Genomic DNA, 27532 nt, shown 5'->3' on the forward strand with positions numbered 1-27532 from the left:
TTGCTGGGATGGGGGCGGGGGAGCGCGGGGAGAGGTGGAGAGTTGGAGACAGGAGAAAGATTCCTTACTACAAAGATTTAGGAGACCATGAGCCCAGAGACGGAAACCTTGGAACAAAGAGCAGAAAGGCCAGCTCCCAAAGTCCTGCCAGGGGTGTCCCCAAGGCCAGCAGCCCAGTCGGACACCTCCCAAGGCCGGAGAGGCCACGAGACGCCGTCGGCCAGCCTGTGCGGGGATAACTGTTTTAGAGCAGAAACGAAACCCCTAACAACTTCCTCGCTTTCGAAAACAGCCTCCCACCAAATTCTAGTCCCAAGGAGGCTCCGCCGAGGATTCAAAATAAAGAATTAATGTTGAAATCTACAGGCATGATCCGTCTAGTAAAAATAATCGTTCATTCAGGGTTATTTAAAACGAATATCCGAGGCCGGCTGCTTTAAAACACTGGCTCAGCTGCATAAGATCACGGTAGATACTTCTGAGGTTTTAAGAAACAGAAGCCTGGCTTTGAAAACTAGTCCTTTAGTCTCTTTCTCTTCTTTTCACCCTTTTCCTCCTGGTGGAAGGAGTTTAGCTTTTCTACTCTCTATTGCCAAGTCCCAGGACTGCTCAAGGTTTGGTTCTACTTAATTCAGAGGCAGAACAAAACTCCCTCTTCCCGTGGGGCAAAGACTCTGCGCCCGGCCTCCTTAGCTGGTTCAGGATCCTTTGAGCCCCCAAACAATTCGAATCTCATCAGGCCAATGTTGAGCCACACCCCCTACCACCAAAAAAGCCAAATCAAAACCAAACAAAAGATGGGGTTTTTAATCAGAAAAAGAATCTTTTTAATTTGTATAATTTATTAGAAGCTTCTTAGGAACTATACTTAAGCCAGATATCTACATAAGTTACAACAGAAAAAGACTGACGCTGCAAATACCAAACTGCCAAATAATATACACAGATTTGTCAAGGCCCATGAAAAATATGATGGGCTGGGGACGGGGACTGGTTTTTTGTTTTTGTTTTTTACAACAAAATGTACAGATTACTAAAACTAAGCATTTAGTCCAACTTTTGACAGCGTTTTACAGCTACAAGTTCACATCAAACATAAAACAATTTTAACCAGGGCCGGTCTCAGCTGAGCCTGGGTGGCCAGAGGGGGCCAGGAGGGGGCATTTCCTTTGTGTCAGTGGCAAGCGGGATCTGTCGAGGAGTCTTTTCCTCTCCCCAGCCCCCCCGTCGCCCCTTCAAAGAAATCCTGGTATTTACAGGCAAGTCCACTTTGCTGGCACAGTGTACCCAGAGTGAAGTTTTCGATCTTTAGAGTCCAGAGGCATGTCAGCGTAGAACCCTCTCCAAACTGCGCCCCACCCGAGCGTGGGAAACCCATCAGGATCACCCAAAAGACACCCCCAAAGCGGTTCTTGTTATGTCCTTCTCTGTTTAAGACTCCTTAAAGAATTGGATCGCTTGGTTGTTTTATTTTCTTTTTTTAAAAAAAAATCCTGCAAATTTTAGAAAAAGAAAAGAAAAGAAAAGAAATACGTCCAGCAGTTTGGTCGTTGTGTTTTTCCCCTTGGTCTTATCGGGACAGGTTCTTTAGAAAAGTCGAAGCGCACGGTGTAGTGGGTGGTTGGTGGTGTGTGGCGGGCAGTAGGGGAAGCGATGAGGCAGAGCGCTGGGCTAGGCCCGGCCCGGCGTCCTCTCACCAGGTCCGACCATATAGCAAGGTGGAGCAGGACATGGTGCCGTAGTCCGAGCCCGAGGAGTTCAGGTGGGACAGGCTGGAGACCTGGCCCTGCAGCGCCGCGGGGCTGGTGGCGTGGTGCGCCAGGTCCGGAGACTGGCCCGCGCTGCCCGGCTGGTGGCCCGGGTGCGCGCCGAGGCCGGGGCCGCCGCTGCCCACTGAGATAGCTGCTGCCGCCGCCTGAGCGGCCTGCGCCTGCTGCTGCGCCTGCTGCTGCGCGTGGCCTTGTAGGCTGGCGGCGCCCGGCGCAGGGGCGCCCGCCTGGCAGGGTTTGCCGTCTTTCACCAGGACCGGCACAGCCACGCGGCGCGGTGACTGCTGCTGCGCTTGCTGCTGCTGGCACCCGGCGCCCCCGCCGCCGCTATCCTGCTGCAGTTGCTGCTGTGCCGCCTTGTCCTTGGCTTGGCGCTTCATCTTGTAGCGGTGGTTCTGGAACCAGATCTTGACCTGCGTGGGCGTCAGGTGGATCATGCTGGCCAGGTGCTCGCGCTCGGGCGCGGACAGGTACTTCTGTTGTTTGAAGCGTCGCTCCAGCTCGTACACCTGCGCCTGGGAGAAGAGCACCCGGCGCTTCCGGCGCGGTGCGCTTGGTAGTGGGGCCATGTTCTTGCTCACGTCCCCCAGAGAGCCCAGGCCGCCCATGCCGCTCATGTTCATGCCGCTCGCCGGGCCCATGAAGCGGGAGACTGTAAGCGACAAACGCACAGCGTCGGCAGGGGCCGGGCCGGACCAGACCACCTCTGCCTTCTGCGCGCTTGGCCGGCCCGGCCCCTGACCCGACGGCGCACTCCTCACCTAGGCCGCCTCCACCCTGAGAGGCCCAGCCGCGGGATCGCCAGCGCCTGCCCCAGGCCGTGCCGTCGAGGAGTTTACTGCAGAGCTCCCCGCCTCAACCCCGGCTACCTCCCTCAGTCTCGGTGCTTCACCCAAAAAGCAGAGTGGAGAAAGACTGTTCCTCCTGTTCCTTTCGTGCCCAGCCCACCAGATTTGTGCGGTTAGTGGGCCACGGGCAGCAAACTGGGCCCAGGCCAGGAACTGGGGTCTAGCTGTAGGCTCCAGCTTTGGGAGCTTAGGAGAGGGAGGTGTTCGCTTTCGAAAAGCTAGAGACCCCGAGACCCCAGACTCTTTGCCTCTTGGCCGCTCTCTCCGGTCAGCCCCAATGAGGGCATTTGTCCGGCCCATTTAGAACCCCCTCTGGAGCCACAAGCCCTCCCTCAAGCCTAGACTGGAGAGTGGGCCAGGCCAGGGGCCTGAGCGCATCATCCCAGCAGGGCAACCTCCCTCCCGGCCAGGCCGTGCCTCTCCGCGCCCTGCTCGTCCCGGCTCTCTTAGTTAGGGGGCCACCTCCCTCCGCCTTCCGAGGTCTCCCGCGCGGAGCAGAGCGGCCACTTGGCCGCATCTGGCAGACGCCAAATACCAGCTCCTGCCCTCAGGACCCCAGAGCTACCAAGTGCCTCTTCTTGGACCCCTCAGCTCAACAAGGGAAGACTCCCGAGATCCTGCGCCCGACTCGTTGGCGCCACTGCCCGGCCGCCCACCCTGATGATGCCCAGCGCGCAGCCGGCAGGCGCCGCGCCTTCCCGGCGGCTCTCCCCGCGCCTCCGGCGCTCAACCCGCGGCCCTGCAGTGGGGCGGCCTCACTTACTGGCGGGGAAGCGCGGGTCCGGGTTGGCGCCGTACCATCCGGGGCCCGAGGTGCTGTTCCGCATGGTGTCCTGGTACGGCGGCAGCTCGCTCATGTTGCCCAGGTTGCCGTTGCAGTAGCCCCCCACGGCGGAGTGCGAGAGCTGGGGCACCCCCGCAGCCGTCATGTGGTAGGCGGCGGTGACGGCGCCGTGGTGCCCCACGGCGTGCTGCTGCATGGCGGCGGCCGGTGGTGCCGCCTGGCCCTGCCTGTAAGCCGCCAGCGGAGCCCCGAGGCCGCCGCCCTCCATGCCCACTTTCTTGTAGCTTTCCTCCAGGGGACTCAAGATGTCAGACACTGAGAACGGAGTCGTGTGCTTTGGACTCATCGACATGATTCGGCGGCGGCTGGAGGAGGAAGGAAGAGGAGGAAAAAAAAGGGAGAGGGGGAAGGCGAAGCCTAGCTGCTTTTTTTTTTCTCCCTTTGCCAAATATTCTGGTGTTACCTTAACGCCGATCTTGTTGGATGTACACGTAACCGAGTGGACCGAGTCCGCCTTAATTGGCTTGAGTGGAGGCTCGGGGGCTGCCTCGCGTTTGTTTTAGCCCGGCGCCAGGTTTTAGGCAGCCACCAGAGGCGGGGCGTAAGCGCTAAAGCAACAAGACAATAGAAGCCTACATCTTGCCCGAGATAATTAGCTTACATGCTGATGACAAGGTAAACACCTTTAAGTTTCACTTGTCAGGATTTTTAGGTCTCAAAGAGGGAGAGAGAGACAAGAGAGAGAGACAGAGAGAGAGAGAGAGAGAGGCAGAGACGCGACCCAAAGCATTTCTTTCCCCCTCCCCCGGAACCCCTACCCCCATTTTTGTGGGGTGCGGTGGCGCGCAGGGGGGGGAGGCGGGGGGGGAGGGAAAGGAGGAGGGAACCGAGAGAGGGGAGGGCAAGAGGTGGGATGGGGAGTAGCCGAGGAGGAGGGATGTTGGGGAGGAAGGAAGGTGAACGCCGCTTTGCAACCAACTTGCGGAGTTACAAAGTGAACCACTTTCCAGTTGGGTCGGGGTTCCCCGGGCGGGGACGGGGAGTGGGCCAGGGGCGAGTGGGTTTTCACCTGAGCCTGCCGGGGCTGGTCCTCCCTCCCGCCGCGGCCTCCCAGCCCCGCGCCTTCCCACCGCCTCCGGACCACATCTGGCTTCGCAGCGCCGAGCCCCAGTCGCCACCAAAGGAGCTCGGGAGTCAGGGGACGAACCCTGGGGCTCCACTGTTGGTCTGCGTGTCTGTCAGTCTGTCTGCCTCTTCTGCCGCCGTCAGAAGGACACCTCTGCTCCCCGCCCCCTTTCCCCCTACCCGAGAGAGAATCCCAGCGGGCGGAGGAGGCGCCGAGCAGGGGATCGGCTGCCGCCGAGAGGCTGTCCCAGATCCCCGCGCCGCCCTCCCCCCAGCTCAGGGTCTTCCCAGAGGGCTAGGGCCCCCTGCTTCACGCCTCCTCCAACCCACACTCGGCTACCCTTCCCCACCCCCATCCCCTGCTAAGGCAAGGACACCACTGGCCGCCCGAGCGGAGAAGCTGGGGGGATTAACGCGAAGGGCCATCGCTGAAGTTGCTCCACCTCGAACAAACCTGGGGTCCCCGACCCTCGCCCATCGCCCGGACACGCGGGGTTCTGGGACTGGAGCTGACTTTCCGAGGACATCACAGCCCCAGCACCCGAGCCCAGGGTCACGGTGTTTTCCCCCCTGATGCTTCAGAGAGGGCTCGGGCAGGGAGCGTCGTGAGTGCCCGCCCGCCTGTTGCCGGGTGGAACTGAGCCTGAATCCTGGCGGGACGAGCTGGCCGGGAGGGGGCGAGTCCCCGGGCGTGAGCAGCTGAGCGGGCGGGAGGCTGGGTGGAGGCTTGCTTCCACCCGGAGCTCAACCATGCAAAAGCGCACTTGCTCCCCCGGCAGTAACCAAATATCTTTGTTCAAAGCGCCGGCATAAATGGCCAGTCGCTTTGTGGCCACTCTGGATATTAGTAGATGAGGATCATTCTGCTTCAGTTGGGCGCCTCTCATCCGGGTAGCAAGAAACTGCTTAGGAGGAAGTGGGTTTCCTGTCTGCGCGTTCTCAGGCTTCAAGTGTGCGCCCCGCGCCTTGAGGGTCCTTGGGCGCCTGGAGAGGAGAAACTGTGGGCTGCGCTCCCCAGCCCGGCCGGAGGCATCCGCCGCGCCGCTCTGGCCAGGCCCGGGGCCTCCAAGCAGAGTGGACTACGGAGCCGAGCCCTGTGCGGTGCAGATCCGGAGACCCACTCCGACTTTTCCCCTTGGATAGTAAACGTTTTGTTGTTTTGTTTTCTCTTTAGCTGTTTTAGCCTCCTCTCCACGCCGGGGGCTGGGAGGGCAGAGGGCTCTCAGGTCGGGCAGGGGCCTCCAAGACACTGCGGGGGCCGGTTAAGGAGGCTTCTCGATTTTGGTTTTGTTTTCACATTTTCTTTCCCCTCCTTGTAGAGGAGCTCCCGATGATGAACAGGCTCTTTTGAACGATTTAATTCAGCAGGTTAGACGCCTTTTCCATTAATAGCAATCGTTGTAGGGAAAGTTGTTTTGTTTATTGGCTTTTTATTTCAAGATTTCAATCCTCCCCTTGAGAAGTGCTCTGCACTCCCTCAATACAAAGCCAACTTACATACTACATTCAGTTTCCTCACCACCTATGCCCCTTAAGAGGGGAGAGAAAGCTCAGGGCACGCCCATCTCCTTGCCTACCGCACGGGCCCATGTTTCTTGGCCCGCTTGTTGGCTTTGGGGCAGGCAAACCTGTGTATGAGCGCCGAGGTGCACTCGTCGGTCGTGCTTCGAAAGACGGGCGCCAGGTCGCTCATTGCCCTTCCTTCCAAGGGACTTCTCTGGGGGGCGCTCTCAGGAAGGACTCAGACCCCCATCAACTGCGCCTTGGTCAATGCTATGCCTAAGTCCTGGGAGCGAGGAGGGAAGAGGACGACACTGGGCTCAAGTGAACGGACAAAGGACAAAACAGCAGAGTGGACAAAACTGAATACAGATCTTGTTTGCAATTGGGCCCCCAGCCCTGGGCCTGCGTCTCATCTGGGGTCTTAATGCCAAGGCGGGATGGGTCTCCCAATCTCCCGTCTTCTTTCTCTCTCTCCCTCTCCATTATTTTATATTATTAGTAAATGTAAGAAACACTCAGTGTAGAACGTTGTACGTCTCTCCCAGTCTCAGTGCCATTTAGAAATAGCGGTAATTCTTCACACGGTTTTTGTAAGATTCAAATAAAATCGGGCACATGAAAGTGCTTTGAAAGCTCTGGAAATACTTAAAGTTCGGTGCCAGCGCTCGAGATTTCTGTATTATTATTAGCATACCCCTCTTCCTCGCGTTAAAGCCCTGAATCTGAGTGAAGGGAAGAGTTGGGTGAATCTTCCGCAGTCCTTGAGCCATGCCTCCTCGGCCTTGGTCCCTCGGATGCTTTCAGCTCCGAAGCAGGCACGTGGCTGGCAGCTCCCCGCCCCCAGCCCAGGCTCGCGGACGGGACAAGGACCCGAAGCCACGCAGGCAGCTGGCAGGCGTTGGGTTGGGGCCCTGAGCAGCAGCGGGAGCTCGAAGTACGGGGGTGGAGGGCAAGGGCTCCTGCTGCACGCCCCCTGCCCTCCGCAACCGAGATTGTGCTCCATGCTCCCCCAGCACGGCACGCGCCAGCACCTGCTCTCCTCTGGACCTCGTCTGGGCCACTGCTGCACCTTGAGGCACCTGCCCCTGCACCTCTTCTGCTTCTGCCCCTTCACACACGCACCGCTCCGCAACTTTTCCCAGATGCACTGCACTGCCAAGAATAAGCCCGAAGACCAAGGCGCCTTGTGGGGGAAAGGTGGCTACCCGCATCTCCGGGCTGGTCCAAGCAAAGGCCTTGAGAGTCCCTCTCCTGAGCCCAACACCTCTTCCGGACCAGAGTGTCCTTTCTTCTAGCCCCCCTCCCCACCCACCCACCCACCGACTCATCTTAAACGGGGCGGACCCCGGTTAAACCAGTAGTTTCTCCATGATTGCAGGGGATACTTGGGAAGCCCGAGTCCACCCTGTGGGGCCTGCGCATCTTCCCTTTGCCTTCAGCCAGTTCGCTCCCGGGCGAGGTGGTGCGGTGGGGTGGCCGCAGAGCGAGGCCCAGCTCAGGCCTCTCAAGGAGTTTTCCCAGGCGCGGTCTCCCACACCCGCCTCAATCTCGGCCATGCTCTGCTTGGCTGGCTGCGGCTTGGCACGGAATCTAGGAGCCCGGGAGGTGCAGGCCCAGGCCAGGTCCGAGACACGCGGAGCTGCCATCAGCCTTTGCTCACCAGCCTCCTGGCCAGAGGGAAATGACCTTCTTTCCCTTCTGGACCTCTTCTTTGAGAACTTAGAAGGCTCATACAGAAGGCTAATTCGGGGCTATAGCTCGGACCAGGTGGGGGATGATGAGATGGCAAAGCCTATCTTCTTCCCTCCCCCCATTTTTCTAATTCCCTTTATGGTCCTTCACACTCTCTAGGGAAGGGTGCGACCTGTTTCCTGGGCTCTGAGTTATTGCAATTTGTGATTCATTCAACAAATATTAAGTGTGGGATCTGTGCCAGGCGCCGACCTAGGTTTGAAAATTCAGCCTTAAATAAGCTAGATGAGGCTCCTACCTACATGGAGCTTACAAATTAACAACAAATCCTTCAGATAATATGTAGCTTGTGACAAATGTTAACTTCAGGCTTCAACCGAGATAGAGAGGGTCGTAATGAAGGTTTGTGTGTGTGTGTGTGTGTTTATGCACCATTTCCTGATCTTCAAAAGGTCAGGGGTTGTGGGCAAGGCTCTTGAATGTAAGTCAGAACTCCCGGTTCCAGCCCCAGCTTTGCCACTTTTCAGCCATGTGGTATAGCTCTAGTGGACGCCTGTCACAGTCTGGAGCCACTACCCTTACGGCCAGAGTAAACTAGGGTGTTATTTTCAGCCCCCCCCACTCCCTCCTCCAAGAGCTAGTCCTTGCTTTATTTATCCTCGAATCCTCCATTGCCTCAAGAAATGTTGAATTAAGGAAACAAAGTCTCTTAGCACCTGTTTCCTGGGCTGCAAAAATGATCCTAACCTGTCCGGTGTACCTCCCAGGTTGTGCTAGGGATGTACATGAGTTTGTAAATCATAAAATTCGCTAGCACATGGAAGGGGTTATTACTTTTGGCTCTGTATCTTGGGTGTATAGAAACTGTGAATCCAGGCCTCTTACTCTGCATGAAGCTCTCTGCCCCCTCGCTGCTCCCGTGCCCAGGCCAGAGGAAGGCAAGTGTTCCTCAGCCAGGCGCAGACTCCAGAGCCAGGCTGAGCTGGGTTTCCGGGTGCCTTTGAGGCAACCCCACCCAGGGAGCAGAAAGCAGGAACGCAGCTGGGCTCTGGGTGTCGCTGGTCTCCAACCCCGAGATGCAAGGAACTGAGAGAGTATCCGGAGCCCCCTCTGGAGGGCGTCTTCCTCTCCCTGAAGGATCTCATAGGACCCCTCTGTGCCCTTTTCCCAGGCACCAAAATTGAGAACCTCTCGAGAAGCGAAGCCCCAGGGAGTACAGTCTGGCAGCTTTCCAGAGGAGGATTTCGCAGACGCGGGGCGAAGAAGAGATTTGGAGATTCCTCTAACTGCTCTCCGTCTCACCTTGACCATCTAGGGTCTTTGAGGGTGGCCTTTCTTTGGGGGATGCTCTCCTCAAACCGTGGCCTCTGGGCAGGTCCTGAGAGCAGGACCGAGGAGGGGGATGACACTAGGACGTCCCAGCGCGGCTCCTGTGCAGCCCTCTCCCTGCACTCCACTCGGGACTCGGGTTGGAATAAGAGGCGAGATTGCGCATGTGAAGGCGAGATTGCGCATGTGAAGGCCAGCATCCTCCAGGAAAAGAGGAGACTCCCACCCTCAGCTCTCTGGTGTCAAAGAAACGTGTCCTGTCAGGTCAAGCCCTCCAGAAGTCGATACCTGTGGTCTTGAAACCCTCCTATTTTCATGTCACACAGTTCAAGCCTAGATTCAACTCATCCCAAGTTATAGTCAGAGCCCTTACCCTCTCCACTAACTCCAGAGGCGCCCCCTGGCAGGAAGGGGCTTAGGGTAAGGAGAGAATTTGGGGACTGGGTTACAAAGCAGAGAGAAGGGGGACTCAGCGCTAGCAGCACCCATTGAAATGGGGAAAACCGAGATTTCGTGGGTGGGAAGCGGGGGACGCGGGCCTGCAGCTGCTCGGAGACTCAGCAAGGCCGATGTGGGGCGACGCAGGAGACAGATGCAGGATCCGAGCCTGAGCTTCACAGCGAAGCGGCTTCTGTTTCTTCCCAGTTCTTCATTACTGTTAAAATTAAGATCCTCTAAACAGGCGAGAGAGTGGGTAGTGGTGATTCCACCATGCTCAGGACAGATACGGGAAGCCCCCATGCTAAGGAGTAGGGGCACCCGTGCAGGCGCCCTGGGGCGCGGGCAGCTCGCAGGAAAGTTTTGTAGCTGCAGCTGAGTCCTGAGGCCTAAAAGATTCGGTAAGGATCCTTGTGGCGGCACCGCTGTTTCGCCCCAGGGTCCGTATGCGGCCGCATTCAGCCTTAGACCGCCGAAACCCGCAGCTCTTTCTAACTTCTATCTCTCAGCAAACCACAGCCCCAGCAGTGTGCTCCCATGGGTTTTCAGCATTCGCGTTTCCCGCGGAGTCAGCAACAGCGCTGGGCTTTCTTCCTCTGCTCCTTTCTCCTCTCCAACCTCCCACCATTCCCCCGCCCCCAACACTTGGCCCGGGCAGTTTCAGGTAGCCGCAGTACCAACCCCAGAAGCTCTCTGGGAGATGTCTGCAGCTCTGGGGTTCCCGGGACGTGACCACGGCTAGCTTCTCCTTCGCGGCCCAGGATTCTGTCGCTGACAGCTGCAGATCGAGACTATCCGCAGCGCCCTCTTCCGGCCACCAGGAGAACTGCATCCTCAGGGCGGTCCTGGAGGAGCTTTAATTAGTTCCCCGGGCGACTGGTCCTGTCCCTAGTGGTTCGTCCGCCACGAATTTGTCCATCTAACTATTCACCGTATTATCCATCCGGCCACATATCTACTTGCCAAACCCATTGCAATATAGGTTATAATGGACTCTTGGGATCACCCAGCCTCACACACACACTATTTGAAAGGGCCACGGAAGGTGCTGTGATACCTAAAGCCCTCTTCTAATTATGCTTTGCGTTGGAATCTCGTTATGAAAGTTCTCCCTCCATGCATGATAGCAATTGTACACGTATTTGGTAGCCAGTGAAGCAGCTTGTACTTTCTGCATATCCGAAACCTGCAGAAAGCAGTGGCCCTACTTGCTCGACATGAGAAGGCTCTACTCGCTGTTGCAGCTGTAGGTGCTTAGTGCCTAGAAAATACTGGAGCAAGAATACTTCTGAGACTAGCTATACTAGGGTGGGCACCCCACAGTCTTCTAATCTCTGGCACCAACTCACCCATCCAGGCTTTCTCCCCAATTATTCTCCCCTTCTTGGACTCCTGTCAAGACTGGATCCTCTCCATCTCATCCCATATTACCTAAATTACTCTGCTTTTGTTCTTTTCCACTTCACCAGAATATTATTATTTGCATCCCCGTAATTCAGTCACACCCTTCTTTTTAAAAAGCCCAAGTGGAATATTACTCAGCCATAAAAAGAAACGAAATTGAGTTATTTGTAGTGAGGTGGATGGACCTAGAGTCTGTCATACAGAGTGAAGTAAGTCAGAAAGAGAAAAACAAATACTGTATGCTAACTCATATATATGGAATCTAAGAAAAAAAAATGTCATGAAGAACCTAGGGGTAAGACAGGAATAAAGACACAGACCTACTAGAGAATGGACTTGAGGATATGGGGAGGGGAAGGGTAAGCTGTGACAAAGTGAGAGAGTGGTATGGACACATATACACTTCAAACGTAAAACAGATAGCTGGTGGCAAGCAACCGCATAGCATAGGGAGATCAGCTTGGTGCTTTGTGACCACCTAGAGGGGTGGGAAAGGGAGGGTGGGAGGGAGGGAGACGCAAGAGATATGGGAACATATGTATATGTATAACTGATTCACTTTGTTTTAAAGCAGAAACTAACACACCATTTTAAAGCAATTATACTCCAAAAAAGATGTTAAAAAAATAAAAATAAAAAGCCCAAGTGCCTCATCCAGCAACTAAACATCAGACACACAGTAGGAGCTCAACACATTTGTAGAATGAATGGACAAATCTTTATTGCACTTCTCTGTCACACTAATAAGACAATTTACCCTAGCTGAATGATTTCCTAATTGTTTCATATGCATTTGTATTCTCTTTTCAGCTAGACTGTAGGGTCCTTGATGCCAAACACTTAACATGTCCCTAGAAACATGTCCCCGTATGCTGCACCATTTGATACTGTTAATCAACTCTTTTCAAAATTCTCTCATTGGCTTCAGAATCACCACTCAGTAATGGTTCTTATCCTCTGTCTCTGGCCATTTCTTCTCCATTGCTGGACTTTCCTCCCTAACCGTATACACATCTCCATGGTTTCAACTGCCACTGATTGCTGACGGTTCCCAAATATGTGCCTCCAGCCAATTTCTCTCCAGAGCTTCAGACCTATGTTTCCAATTGTTTACGTCCTCATGTGAATGTCCACCAAACATAACATATCCTAGTCAGAACTCAAAGCACTGCTGCAACTTGCTTCACCTGTGTTCTTGATCTAGGTGAGCGGCATGAACATATCCGCACCCCCCCCAACCCAACTACCTCCCAAAAGCTTGTGTTAGTCTTCTTAGGCTGCCATAACAAACACCATAGACTGAGTGGCTTAAAAAACAGAAATTAATTTTCTCACAGTTCTGGAAGCTGGAAAGTCCAAGATCAAGGTCCTGCAGGGTTCAGTTTCATGGGAAGACGCTTTCTGGCTTGCACACAGTTCCTCCTCACCATGTCTTCACATGATAAAGAAAGATTTCTATTTCTTCCTCATCTCACAAGGCTACAGTCCTATTGGGTTAGGGCCCACCTGTACAACCTCATTAACATACTTAACATTAATTACCTCCTAAATACCCTATCTCCAGATACAGTCACACTGAAGGTTAGGGGTTCAAAATATGAATTTGGGGGAGCAAAATTCAGTCTAAAGCATCTTCCAAGCCAGATATCTGAGTATCAGATATCTGATAAGACCAACTGGTCATAAAGCCATATCAATTCCACATCGTAGATGTCTCCCAGATCCAGCCCCACTTCTTCATAACCAGTTCTTCTCTCCTTTCACTGCCTTCATCAATGTGGTATATCATCTATTGCCTAATCACTTAGTTCTTGTTTCTACCATTAGGCTTTCTCTAGTCTAGCCCATGATCCTGTCCACAGGACAGACACCCACCTATCTCTTCAAACTAATTTCTCCCTGCCTTCCTACCTACCCTTTTACACTCTAGCCTCCCTAAACTTCTCACAATTTTATTCATTTTAAATAGATTTATTGAAGTATAACTGACATACAATAAACTGCACATGTATTCAGCATTAAATTAAATGTTCTGATGCATGTATATACCCATGAAACCATAATCACAATCGAGATAATAAACATGTATAACACCCCAAAAGTTTCTCATGACGCTTAGAGTAAGCCCTCTCTCTTATTCCTCTCCGTACGCATCCTGATTACTAGGCAATCAGACTAGTGGCTTTCAGCCCCTATAGATTAGTTATCATTCTCTAGAATTACACATAAATGGAATCAAACAGTATGCACTCCATTTTATCTGGCTTTTTGTACTTAGCATAATTATTTTGAGATTCATCAATGTTGTCACATGCATCTATAGGTTGGTTTATTATTATTGTTGTTATCATTGCTGAATAGTACTCAATCGTATGGATACACCAAATGTGCTTTATCCATTCACCTGTGGATGAACACTTGGGTTATTTCCAGTTTGGGGCTATTACAAATAAGGATGCTATAAACATTAATGCTTTCATTTGTCTTGGGTAAATACCTAGGAGCAGAATAGCTGGGTGAGATGTTACATGTATGGCTATCAAAGCATTCAATCTTTTGTCTTAAGCATGACGTTAGCCATAGGCTTTATGTAGATGGCCATTGAACAGTTTGAAGGAGTTCCCTTCTATTCCTCTTTACTGGAGAGTTTATGTCAGGAATGGATGTTGGATTTTGTCCAGTGCTTTTACTGCATCTCTTGAGATATGACCACTTGATTTTTCAGTTTTGGTCTGTTAATTTGTTGAATTACATTAATTGATTTTTAAAAGTTTATTTATTTTATTTATTATTTATTTTTGGCTGTGTTGGGTCTTCGCTGTTGCACTCAGGCTTTTCTCTAGTTGCGGCGAGCGGGGTCTACTCTTCGTTGCGGTGCGCGGGCTTCTCACTGCGGTGGCTTCTCTTGTTGCAGAGCACGGGCTCTAGGTGCGTGGGCTTCAGTAGTTGTGGCATACGGGCTCAGTAGTTGTGGCTCGCGGGATCTAGAGCACAGGCTCAGTTGTTGTGGCACACGGGCTTAGTTGCTCCGTGGCATGTAGGATCTTCCCGGACCAGGGCTCGAACCCATGTCTCCTGCATTGGCAGGCGGATTCGCAGCCACTGCGCCACCAGGGAAGCCCACATTAATTGATTTTTGAATGTTAAGCCAATCTGGCCTTTCTGAGATAAACTCTACTTGGTCATCATTTGTTACTCATTTTATACATTGTTGTATTTAATTTGTCAAAGGTTACTTAAGAACTTTTGCATCTATGTTCATGAGCACGTTAATCTGTAATTTTCTTTTCTTGTAATGGCTTTGTCTAATTCTGGTATCAGAGGCTGGCTATACAGAATGAGTTGAGAAATATTCCTACCTCTTCAGTTTTCTGGAAGAGTTTGTGAAAAATTTGTATGTCTTCGGCAAATGCTTGAATGTCTGGTAGACTTTGCCAGTGAAGCCATCTGGCCTGGAGTTTCCTTTGTGGGAAAATTATATATGTATATTATGAAAATAGATATTCAGATTATCTATTTCTTCCTGAGTGAGCTTTGGTAGTTTGTGTCTTTCAATGAATTTGTCCATTTCATCTAAGTTGTTGAAATAAAATTATTCATATAAGCTATTTCCTTATTATCCTTTTAATACCTGTAGGGTCTAGAGTTATGTCATGACCTCTTCTATTGTTGATATCAGTAACTTGTATCTTCCCTCTGTCTCTCTTTTTTGAGAAGTCTAGCTAGAGATTTATCAATTTTATTGATCTCTTCAAAGACTCCACTTTTGGTTTCATTGATTTTCTTGTATTGATTTTATGTTTTCCACTTCAATGATTTCTGTTCCCATCTTTATTATTTCTTTTATTCTGCTAACAGTGTGTGCTTAATTTGCACTTTTTCTAGTTTTTTTTTTTCTTTTTCTAGTTTTTTAACATGGAAAATGAGGTCACTGATTTGAGACTATATGAGTTTCCTGTGGTTGCTGTAACAAATCACCACAAACTTGGAGGCTTAACACAGAAATTTATACTCTCACAGTTCTGGAGGCCCGAAGTCAGAAATCAAGGTGTCAGCAGGTTTGCATTCTTTCCGGGTCTCTAGGGGAGATTCCCTTCCTTGCCTCTTCCAGCTTCTGATGGCTGTTGGCATTCCTTGACTTGTGAATACATTACTCCAATCTCTGTCTCCGTTTCACATGGTCTTTCCTTCTGTGTGTGTTTCTCTTTGCCACTCTCTTATAAAGATGCTTGTGATGGCATGTACAGCTTACCTGGATAATGACGATCTCCTCATCTCAAGATTCTTAATTATAACTGCAAAGACTCTTTTTCCAAATAAGGTAACATTCGCATGGTCTCGGGGCTAGGATGTGGACATATCTTTTTGGAAGTCACAATTCAGCCCACTATAGAGAACTTCTTTTCTAAATAGGCATTTAGTGCTACAAATTTCCCTTATAAGCACTGCTTTAGCTGTATCCTGTACATTTTGATAAGTTGTCTTTTCACTTACATTTGCAAATCAGTTAAAATATTTTCTAATTTGTTTTGAATTCTTCTTTGACTCTGGGGTTACATAGATTTATGTTTTTTAATTTCCAAAAGTTTGGGGATTTCCCAGACATCTTGCTGTTATTGATTTCTCTTGTGATGTATTGTGATTCTGTTGTACTCTTGATTCTACTGTGATCAGAGTACTTGCTGTACTTACTTTGTGTGACTCAAATATTTTTATTGAGACTTAATAGCTCAGAATATGGCTTCTCTTTGTAAATCTATGAGTACATTTGCAAAGAATTTTTACTCTGCTAAAGCTGAGTGGAGTGTTCTATAAATGTCAATTAGGGCAACTTTCTTCATAGTGTTATTCAAGTCTTCTGTGCTCTTATTGTTATTCTGTCTACTTGTTCTATCAATTGTTAAGAGAGAGAGATTGAAATCTTCAACTATAATTGTAGGTTTCTCTATTTCTACTTACAGGTATATCAGCTTTTGCTTCATGTATTTTGAAGCCCTGTTACTAGGTTCATAAACATTTTGGATTGTTATGTCCTCTTGAATTCAACACTTTACCCTTATGAAATGACTCCTTTATTTCTGGTATTATTCCATGTTCTGATCTCTTCTTTTTCTGATATTAATATGGCTTTACTTTGATTAGTATTAGCATCATGTATCTATTTTCTTTCTTTTATTTTTAGCCTATTTGTGTCTTTAGAGTTAATGTGGTTTCTTGTAAGCAGCATATAGTTGGGTCTTGCTTTTAGTCCAACTCTATAATTTTTGCCTTTAATTGGGATATTTAGAGCAGTTGCATTTAATGTGATTATTGCTGTTGTTGGGGCTAAATTGACCATCTTTACTATTTGCATTCTATTTGAGGCTGTTCCTTTGTTCCCCTTTCCCTCTTTTTTGGTCTTCTTTTGTATTCAATGAGTACTCTCTATGACTCCATTTTATCTCCTTCTTTTGGCTTATTAGCTATATTTTTTTGTTGTGTTATTTCAGTAGCTGTTTTAAGATTTAATTTAACTTATTGCAGTTTACCTTCAAATGATGTACCACTTTATATGTAGTATAAGAACCTCACAAATGACTACTTCCAACTCTTTGCCTTCTGTCCTTTGTGCTACTGTTGTCATACATTTTATTTCTAAATATATTATAACCTCCACAGTAAATGTTTATTACCTTTGTTTTACACAGTCAGTTATCTTTTAATGAGATTTAAATACTAAGGGAAAAAGACTTTTCTATTTCACACACAGTTGCTATTTCCAGTGCTCTTCAGTAGATCCATATTTCCACCTGGTATTACTTTCCTTCTGCCTAAAGAATTTCTTTTAAATATTTCTTTTGTAGTGCAGATCTGATGGTGATAAATTCTTTTAGCTTTTGCATATCTGAAAGTGTCTTTATTTTAATCTCCATTTTCCAAAGATAGTTTCATTGGGTACAGAATTATAGGTGTTCAGTATTTTTTTTCTTGCAATATTTTAAAGATGTTCCACTGTCTTCTGGCTTACATTGTTTCCAGGGACAGCACAAAGTGAGAAGCATTGAGAGGGCTTCACCTCTTCCCCAACAAACTCTAAAAATTCCCTCCAGCCTCTGATATGGAAAGTTTATTTTTATTACCTTGTGTAAGTACAGTTTCATGGCCCTGCCTACCATCTGCCTGAAGGCACACAAGATTATCACCTCTCACCGTATCCTATATGAAAGTTATAGAACTACCACTGATTGCTCCCAGAACAGCAGGTAGTATATTTATAAATGGAGATATCAGAGTTAGACATTCTATAATCAATAGAGTAAGCCCTTTCTGGGATGTAATCGTCATTATCATGGTTATTCTTCTCTTGACTAAGCCTCTTATAAATTATCCATCAAGTTGCATTCTTTTGGGAAAATGAGCAGGAAACTATAAGTTTTCAAAAGGTTCACTTGTGTGTAAGTTGAAGTTGTTCATTGAAACCTTGCCCCCTTTAAAAACAAGGTATTGGGCTTCCCTGGTGGCGCAGTGATTGAGAGTCCGCCTGCCGATGCAGGGGACACGGGTTCGTGCCCCGGTCCGGGAGGATCCCACATGCCGCGGAGCAGCTGGGCCCGTAAGCCATGGCTGCTGAGCCTGCGCGTCCGGAGCCTGTGCTCCGCAACAGGAGAGGCCACAACAGTGAGAGGCCCGCGTACTGCAAAACAAAAACAAAACCAAAACAAACAAACAAACAAAAAGGTATTGGGAGAAGATAGATTGAATCCAAACCAATCATCAGAAATGAATTTGCCTGGGTCTTTTGAGAACAAAGCTTGGGGAATACTCTTAGATAAAGAGAAAGTCCAGGACCCTCGCTTCTGACATGTCCTAGGAAATGTTCCAGGCATTTTGGCATTCATATTACAAAAGAAGGGTTCCCAATTTTTATAGATGAGGAAACCAAGGCTCAGAAAGGTTAAGCGAATTGCTGAAGATTACATAGCTACTAAGTAGTAGAGCTAAGTTTTGATTGTCAGCATGTCATATTCCAAAACACAAGAGAAGTCACAGCCTAGACGAACAGTGAGGTTTTGTGTTTTTTTTTTAACATCTTTATTGGAGTATAATTGCTTTACAATGGTGTGTTAGTTTCTGCTTTATAACAAAGCGAATCAGCTACACATATATATAGATACATATATATATCCCCATATCTCCTCCCTCTTGGGTCTCCCTCCCACCCTCCCTATCCCACCCCTCTAGGTGGTCACAAAGCACTGAGCTGATCTCCCTGTGCTATGTGGCTGCTTCCCACTAGCTATCTATTTTACATTTGGTAGTGTATATATGTCCATGCCACTCTCTCACTTCATCCCAGCTTACCCTTCCCCCTCCCCGTGTCCTCAAGTACATTCTCTATGTCTGCATCTTTATTCCTGTCCTGAGTCTAGGTTCAATAGAACCTTTTTTTTTTTTAGATTCCATATATATACATTAGCATACAGTATTTGTTTTTCTCTTTCTGACTTACTTCACTCTGTATGACAGACTCTAGGTCCATCCACCTCACTACAAATAACTCAATTTCGTTTCTTTTCTTGGCTGAGTAATATTCCATTGTATATATGTGACACATCTTCTTTATCCATTCATCTGTCGATGGACACTTAGGTTGCTTCCATTCCTGGCTATTGTAAATAGAGCTGCAGTGAACATTGTGGTACATGACTCTTTTTGAATTATGGTTTTCTCAGGGTATATGCCCAGTAGTGGGATTGCTGGGTCGTATGGTAGCTCTACTTTTAGATTTTTAAGGAACCTCCATACTGTTCTCCATAGTGGCTGTATCAATTTACATTCCCAGCAACAGTGCAAGAGGGTTCCCTTTTCTCCACACCCTCTCCAGCATTTATTGTTTGTAGACCTTTTTTTTTTTTCGGTGTGCGGGCCTCTCACTGTTGTGGCCTCTCCCGTTGCGGAGCACAGGCTCCGGGCGTGCAGACTCAGCGGCCATGGCTCACGGGCCTAGCCGCTCCGCGGCATGTGGGACTGTCCCGGACCAGGGCACGAATCCGTGTCTCCTGCATCGGCAGGCGGAGTCTCAACCACTGCGCCACCAGGGAATCCCTGTAGACCTTTTGATGATGGCCATTCTGACTGGTGTGAGGTGATATCTCATTGTAGTTTTGATTTGTATTTCTCTAATGATTAGTGATGTTGAGCATCCTTTCATGTGTTTGCTGTCAATCTGTATATCTTCTTTGGAGAAAGGTCTATTTAGGTCTTCTGCCCATTTTTGGATTGGGTTGACAAACAGGGAGTTTTAAGAATTCTCTACCTGCTCCCCGTTCACATCTTCTAATTTTGTAGTTATTTTGACAGCAGGATAGTTTGAATGTCCACCCACTGCTTAGAGAGTTTCTTTGTATTACCATTTTTGTCTAGTTCAGTAGTTCTCAAATTTTAATGCACATAAAAATTACTGTATCAAATTATATACACAAATTTTTGTCACCATTTTATAGGATTTTCTAGGGTAATTTTGATATTATTGGACCTTTACTTTAGGCGTTTTCACATTTAAAACCTAACAACCGAGTACCACACTGTATTCTTTCCACTCTACTACAATGTTTTCTGATTTTTAACAGACAGGTTCCAGTCCCTTTAGGAAACTGTAGTAACAAAGAACACATTGTGGGGAAAAGTATAGTTATCATGTTTTGCAGGACTTTACTTTCACGGTTAAAAGGAGTGTGACTAATGTACCTAAAGAGTTTAACTTCTTTTTTGCAGTAAAGGTGACTTTTAAAGGATAAAGTTAAGAACAACAGTTTATCTAAGACAGCAGCTCCAAAACTTTAGAGTATAAAAGAATCACCTTAAAAGCTTGTTTAAGTGTGTATTCTTGAATGGGAGTTCTGATTCTGGTCATGGAAAGTAGATTATATCAGACTAAGTTTTTCTCAGACAACAGTAAACTCTGGACAATGCACACACACACAGACACACACATACACACACACAATTATTTGAAGGCTTTGGAAAATGATCAGAAGCAGGCAGAAACTGAAGGGGGTTCTAGTCTTTAATGGAACCATTCACTGGGTGAGAACCAAGTTTACCAGGCTATTTCACTGAGGGCACTACTCAGACCACACAAAGTTCAGATAGAAGATGAACAGAAAAGACTAGTGTTTTCAACTTGAGGTATCAGAGCATGAAGTTAGAGGCTGCAAAAATACCTGGAAAATTACGTTAGGGAAATCCCAGAACAGAGGAACCCTGTAGAGGGTTTGGGGTGGAGAGAGGGAAGACCCCAAATTTGCATTTAAATGCTATTCAAATCACAATCCAACTCTCAAAATGCTTATGCACAGGAGAGATTCCAAGGAGCTCAGCAGAAAACAGTACCTGGAAGAATGTAAAAGCAGGAGAGTTTGGAGTTTGATTCTCACCAAGTTAAATGGATTCAGTGAACACCTCTGGCTTTCCATCAAAAGAAAGTTTGCCTTGGAAAAAAAGGCAATGTCACAGGACCAGAAGATTGGCCTCCAAGTTAAGGGGCAAATATTTCAATAAATATGCTTAGGAATGTGTAAAACCAATGCTCTGCAAGTTCAAGGGGGATCAGCTAGTAACTTAACTTCCTGGTAGAACAAAAATGAGTATTCTTCAAAGAAGATTAGCAGAAGATAAAGGAATTCAGAATCCAAAGACCCTAAAATGTATTATTCATAATGGCCAGATTATAATAAAAAATTGCTAGGCATGTGCAGACATAGGAGATAGTTCCCAATGTCAAAAGAAAAAGCAGTTAATAGAAACAGAATTCTACATGACCAAAATGTTGGAATTAGCAGAAAAGTACATTTAAAGAGGTAAATATATATGATAATATATATGTATATATTCAAAGACAAATTAAAATATTATATTGATAATAGCTAAACAAAATGGGGAACTTTAGGGAAATAAATGCTATTTTATAAATCAAATGGAAATTCTGAAACTAAAGAGCTACAACATATGAAATGGGAAAAACAGTCACTGGATGAGCTGAAGAGAAGATTGGAGACAGAAGAAGAAAGGGACAAAGAACTTGAACACGGATCGATAGAAATTATCCAATCTGAAAAGCAGAGGAAAAAAGATTTTTTAAAAAAGCAGAGCTTCAGTGACCTGTGAGACAATATCAAGTGATAAAAAAACATAAAGCACAGATTCATTTTCATGCTCTATTAGATCATTAAACAAGCAGAGGTCAAGTTTCCATTTTAGAAGTATTCTATCATTCAGTGAAGATTATTATTGCTATTGGAATGATCATCAAATTTTTTACTCTTGAATAAAGATATTTCTTACCATTAGATTGGTTATAGCATTCAAGAGGTCCAATAACTCTGCCAACAGTATGGCAAGCACCTCACCAGCATAATCAATCCATTAATTTATGGATGCCTTGATTAAGCTTCAACAAAACAACACACTTCTGGACAAAGTGTCTCAACAGAGTTTCTTCTACCTGTCTCACCAGCTAACCAAACACAGGTCATTATTGCTTGGCTTGACTTCTTCCTCCAGCAGAATACTTATCAGAGCCTTTGTTAAATAGCTGTATGTTCCTCTTTTTTCCAGGGGATTGGAGAGAGTGTTGTAAAAGAAAACCATATCGTCTTTTTTTTCAACTTCCTTTACTTGAATATCATATTTTTGAAATTAATGAAATGCTTCTTTTACTAGTTTGTCTAGATCTACTTTTTGTCTTGAAAGTCTGGCTGAAGATTTCTTTCGAGTACAGTGGGTACAGCCATTAATACCTCCACGATGATCTCTCTGTCCTTTGGCTAGTTGCTCTTTTCCAATATGTCTTCAAGAAGGAGAAAGAAATTCCTTTCATACATGATCATGTCTGACAGATTGGTTGCTATGGTAAATGCCTCTTAGGTGCAATGATACCATTCAGTGTCTTTTGCAGGGTCTGCAATGCTTGGTCAGAGAACCCAGTTGAAGTTCTATTCAAAGACTCATTGATCTGATGCCTGCTTAGTCAACGTCTCCCATGCTGTTGAGGCTGCAAAACATCCAACAGAAGTTGCTTAACTTCACTAGGCATGGGTTGAGTCTTGTTTAAACTGCTGAACTTTATCATCATGGTGCATGTAGCAGTAGAAAATACCTCTCATACATTTTATAGCCAAGCTCATAGATCTTTCTTTTGTCACAATCAGTGTGACTACATGTAAGGGTTAAAGGCCCAAGCTTTAGAAGCATAGTGTAGGCTATACCAGATCTTGGTATTCTAGTCATCATTACACCTTTTAGTGAAAAAGAGACCCATTGTTGGACCTTGAAACAGCAGCAACGTTAACTTGACAATTCTGTAATAATGATTTGATTTATCCCACAGGGTTTAATTATCAGATCTTAGAATATTAATACTTTTAAGAGGTTCATAAACTGAGAGGAACCTTAAGAAATTGGATGAAGAGGACAGGACTGCATCAGGTGAACTTGCAATTGCAAATTATTGATTCTAATTAAAAGCATCACAAGCCAAACTTAATACTTGGCCTGGACTTTCTCTGCTCCAGCGCTTTCCAGCTCACTTTGTCCATGAGCCCACAACCTTACCATGTGCTCAAGATGCTGCCTTGTCATTTGGCTCTTATTTATAGTTTCTATTTGTTCATTTATTACAAGCATATGTCCTTGAGCATAGCTGTAATAGTTGCTTTAAAATCCTTGCCTGCTAATTTCAACATTTGGGTCATCCTAGGGTTGGTATCCACTGATTATCTTTTGTGTATGAGTCTCATTTTCTTTTTTCTTCATAGTAATGTTGGATTTCGTCCACTGTGAATGATTCATTGTAGAGGTTCCATAGGCTTCTAACGAGTTTTATTTTCCACTGTGGCCTCTCTCTAAGAAAAAAGCCGTAAAGGTCTGAAACTCCTCCAACGATGTCCTCTTCATCCAAATGTTGACTCCCTTCTAGATTCTGCCTGCTTTTGTTACTCTCTGGGACTTTTAGGTAGTTGTTTTTATATTTTGTCTAGAATTTATAGTTATCTGTTGAACATTCGGTTAAATAGAAGCTACGTTGCCATTACAAGAAGCAGAGCCCCATTATTTTTACTTTTGATCTATTTGTGACTTTATATAACTCTTTTTCTTGTAGACAGCATGTAGTTGGATCTTGCTTTTTTATCTAGACTGATGATTTCTGCCTTTTTTTTTTTTTTGTGGTACGCAGGCCTCTCACTGTTGTAGCCTCTCCCATTGAGGAGCACAGGCTCCGGACGCGCAGACTCAGCGGCCATGGCTCACGGGCCTAGTCGCTCTGCGGCATGTGACGTCTTCCCGGACCGGGGCACAAACCCATGTCCCCAGCATCGGCAGGCGGACTCTCAACCACTGCGCCACCAGGGAAGCCCTGATTTCTGCCTTTTTACTGGGATGTTTAGACCATATCTAGCTGAAGTAATTTTTAATATGTTTGGTTTAATTTTACCATACTGCTATTAGTCTAATACTTGTTCTCTCTATTCTTTGTTCTTTTTCTCCCCTCTTTTTTCAGCCTTCTTTTGGTAGTTGAGTATGTTTTAGTATTTCATTTTAAAATCACAATTGTTTTATCTATTTTAGTTCTTTAAAAAATGGTTTTCCTAGAGTTCATAACTTATAAATAAGTTATAATGCATCTTTAATTTACCAGTTTACTTTCAAATATTACAACACGTCATACATAGTGTAAAGAACTTACAGCAACATAATTCAATTTTTTCTTTATGTTATTTCTGCTATTGTCATACATTTTACTTCCATATATTGTAAACAGTGTATTATTTAAAATTTAAAACCAGGGAAATTATCTTGTATATATACTCATATTATTACCATTTCTGGAACTCTCTATTCTTTTGTGTAGGTCCTATTTTCCATCTAGTATTATTTTCCTTCAATGTGAAGAACTTCCTTTAACATTTTTTTGTAGTGTTAAGTATGCTGGCAATGAGTCTGTCATTTTTTTATTGGTCTGAAAATGTTTTATTTTGCTTTCTTTTCTGAAGAATTTTTTGATATGGAATTATATGTTGATACTCTCTTTTTAAAACATTTTATTGAGTTACAATTGTCTTTACAAAAAAACTGTACATATTTAATGTATACCATTTAATGAAACAATTTCTTTCCTTTCAGCATTTAAAAGATGTTATTCCATTGTCTTTTGCCTTGCATTAATTTTAATGAGAAGTCTCCTACTTGAGTGAGTTTATCTGATACATAGTCTTTTTTTTCCCTTTGTTTAAAAAAGGTGACCACAATTCCATCAGCACACCTAATAAGACTAATACCTCCTTAGTACATCTAATACTCAGACCATATTCAGATTTCCTCAACTGTCTCAACAATTATTTCTTCAAGTACTTGTCTTATCTAATCAGAAACCAAACCAGATCCACACATTGCCTTTAAGTAATATGTCCATAATGAACTGAACCAACCCCAAAGGAAACCAAATTAGTAATATGGAGAAAATATTTGAGAAGCTTGCTAAAATTACAAAGAAAAGGATTTAGAGATGAAAATGACAAGCAAGAAGTAGTAATAGTGGAAGACAGAGCAGAGAGAGCCTACATATGGATGGTGCACTTGGAATGGAGGCAATAAAGCTATAACAATGAAAAATAATTTTAATAAGCTAAATAAAGAACTGTATCTGCAGATGGAGAGGGTAAACTGAAAGTTAATGAAAATATACCAATACTCAAGCCAGGGATTCGTAACTTGACGTTCTCCATGGATGAGTTTCTGGTTGTTAATGAAATTTTTTAATTAGAGCAAAAAAATGTGTGATCATATTTAATCTACCACATCTTGACACTAAAAATTTTATTGGGATATATTAAGATCAGGGGTTCTTAATCTTTTTTGTAGGCCTTATATCCTTATAAGGATTTAATTAAAATTATTCATTCTCTCCCCAGGAAACTGTACATATATTTACTATTTACCAAATGCCATATGATCTTGTTACAACAGCACCCCACTTCCAGGTATCAATTTTTCTTTTAGTTAAATATCACTGTATAAGAACTGAACAAAATTTTTTAAGATTTATATGGAAACACAAAAGACCCTAAACAGCCAAAACAATCTTGAGAAAGAAGAATGGAGCTGGAGGAATCATGCTCCCTGATCTCAGACTATACTACAAAGCTACAGTAATTAAAACAGAATGGTACTGGCATAAAAACAGACACATAGATCAATGGAACAGGATAGAAAGTCCAGAAATAAACCCATGCACTTATGGTCAATTAAACTACAACAAAGGAGGCAAGAGTATACAATGGAGAAAAGACAGTCTCTTCAATAAGTGGTACTGGGAAAACTGGAGAGCTACATGTAAACGAATGAAATTAGAACATTCTCTAACACCATATACAAAAATAAATTAAAAATGGATTAAAGACCTAAATAGTAAGACTGGATATTATAAAACTCCTAGAGGAAAACTTAGGCAAAACACTCTTTGACATAAATCATAGCAGTATTTTCTTGGATCTGACTCCTAAAGTAATGCAAACAAAAGCAAAAGTAAACAAATGGGACCTAATTAAACTTAAAAGCTTTTGCACAGCAAAGGAAACCATAAACAAAACAAAAAGACAACCTACAGAATGGGAGAAAATATTTGCAAACGATGTGACCTACCAGGGATTAATTTCCCAAAATATACAAACAGCTTATACAGCTCAATATCAAAAAACCAAACAACCCAATCAAAAAATGGGCAGAAGACCTAAACAGACATTTCTCCAAGGAAGACATCCAGATGGCCAACAGGCACATGAAAAGATGCTCAACATTGTGAATTATTAGAGAAATGCAAACCAAAACTACAAGGAGGTATCACTTCATACCAACCAGAATGGCCATCATCAAAAAGTCTAGTCTACAAATAACAAATGCTGGAGAGGAGGTGGAGAAAAAGGAACCCTCTTACCCTGTTGGTGGGAATGTAAATTGGTGCAGCCACTATGGAGACAGTATGGAGGTTACTTAAAAAACTAAAAATAGAACTGCCATATGACCCAGCAATCCCACTCCTGGGCATATATCCAGAAGAGACAAAAACTATAATTCAAAAGGATACATGCACCCCAATATTCATAGCAGCACTATTTACAATAGCCAAGATATGGAAGCAACCCAAATGCCCATCAACATATGAATAAATAAAGAAGATGTTATATATATATATATATATATATATATATGAATATTACTCAGCCATAAAAAAGAATGAAATAATGCCATTTGCAGCAACATGAATGGACCTAGAGATTATCATACTATGTGAAGTAAGTCAGACAGAGAAAGAAAAATATCATATGATATCATTTATATGTGGAATCTAAAAAAATGATACAAAGGAACTTATTTACAAAACAGAAATAGACTCACAGAGGTAGAAAACAAACTTATAGTTACCAAAGGGTAAAGGAGGGGGAGGGATAAATTAGGGATTTGGAATTAACAGATACACACTATTATATATGAAATAGATAAACAACAAGGACCTACTGTAGATCACAGGGAACAATATTTAATACCTTGTAATACCTATAATGGAAAAGAATCTGAAAAAGCATATATATATATGTATATATATATATATATATATTCCAGATTTATTGGAATGTAAAAAAAATATATTACTGTGTAATGAAATGCCCAAAACTTAGTGGATTAAAAAACAGCAATTCATTATTTATCATGATTTTGTGGGTTGGCTGGGAAGTTCCTCGCTGGTGGCTGGCTGGACAAATCATCTCACTCTTATGTCAGACAGTTGGTTTAGATTGTTGGCTAGGGTACCTCAGTTTTCCTCTGTGGGGCCTCTCATCCTCTAATTCAGGGGTGGGCAAACTGTGACCCATGGGCTAAAGCCATTCCACAGCCTGTTTTTTAAATACCACACTTATTGGAACACAGCCACACTCATCATATACATGTTATCTACGGATACTTTTACACTACAATGACAGAATTGAATAGTTACAACAGAGGCTAAATGGCCCACAAAGCCAAAAATATTTACTAAGGGGATCTTTACAGAAATCGTTTTTGGATTTCTGTTTTAGTTCAGTAATCTTTAGATCATGGGTTGCCATATGGGAGGAACCTTATCCATATCTGAACTAGATGCAGATAATGAAATATTGCATCTGATGCTATAGTTGTATCAAATTTTTGGAGGTCTTAGGAGGAGATAAGTGTCTTATGCATGGGAGAGGAATATCAATAACTATGTGACTAGAGGGTAAATATAGCCACAAATTCTTGGAAGCATCTTCCATCAAGAAGTGTAGTCTATTTCCCTACTCCTTCAATCTGGGTGTGTCTTATAATGACCAATAGAACATGATGGAAGTGATGCTCTGTGAGTTCTGGAGCCTAGGCCTTAAGAGGGAACCCAGCCATGAAAAGAATCCAGTCTAATCTAATGGGGGAATGAGGCCACATGGAGGAAAACTGAGACTCCACAACTGACAGCCAGGACCAACTGCCAGACACAGGAGTAACGTCATTGTGCATCTTTCAGTCCAGCTGCCCATCCAGATGAATGCAGTTGTACAACAGTGCCACATGAAACCAGCAGAGAAACTGCC

The 27532-nt window shown here is 45.2% G+C and overlaps 1 protein-coding gene and 1 pseudogene across 2 annotated transcripts; both read right to left on the reverse strand.

Annotated features, from left to right (window-relative positions):
• Nucleotides 1–803: 803 nt before the first annotated feature.
• Nucleotides 804–4643, reverse strand: NKX2-1 (NK2 homeobox 1). Of its 2 annotated transcripts, XM_029238824.1 has the most exons (4): nt 4471–4546; nt 3865–4009; nt 3381–3766; nt 1563–2421 (listed from the first exon to the last, which is right to left on the reverse strand). In XM_029238824.1, exons 3-4 carry the CDS (start codon nt 3751–3753, stop codon nt 1694–1696), a joined length of 1101 nt encoding a protein of 366 aa, XP_029094657.1. In that variant the 5' UTR covers nt 3754–3766; nt 3865–4009; nt 4471–4546; the 3' UTR covers nt 1563–1693. The 2 variants fall into 2 exon arrangements, with proteins under 2 accessions (XP_029094656.1, XP_029094657.1); XM_029238823.1 differs by lacking the exon at nt 3865–4009 and having other exon boundaries at nt 804–2421; nt 4471–4643.
• Nucleotides 4644–21380: 16737 nt separating this feature from the next.
• Nucleotides 21381–22005, reverse strand: LOC114903892 (annotated as a pseudogene).
• Nucleotides 22006–27532: the final 5527 nt, after the last annotated feature.

The sequence above is a fragment of the Monodon monoceros genome, unplaced genomic scaffold (assembly GCF_005190385.1).
Source record: "Monodon monoceros isolate NGI ecotype Baffin Bay Population unplaced genomic scaffold, NGI_Narwhal_1 Super_Scaffold_21, whole genome shotgun sequence".
Classification (NCBI taxonomy): Eukaryota; Metazoa; Chordata; class Mammalia; order Artiodactyla; family Monodontidae; genus Monodon; species Monodon monoceros.

Coding starts and splice junctions, on each gene's coding strand:
- NKX2-1 (XM_029238823.1), bottom strand. CDS start 4,547: ATGTGGTCCGGAGGCGGTGGGAAGGCGCGGGGCTGGGAGGCCGCGGCG. Junction 3,767..4,470: donor ACCAGCCCCGGCAGGCTCAG/GTGAAAACCCAC, acceptor TTCCTCCTCCAG/CCGCCGCCGAATCATGTCGA. Junction 2,422..3,380: donor GGACCCGCGCTTCCCCGCCA/GTAAGTGAGGCC, acceptor TGTCGCTTACAG/TCTCCCGCTTCATGGGCCCG.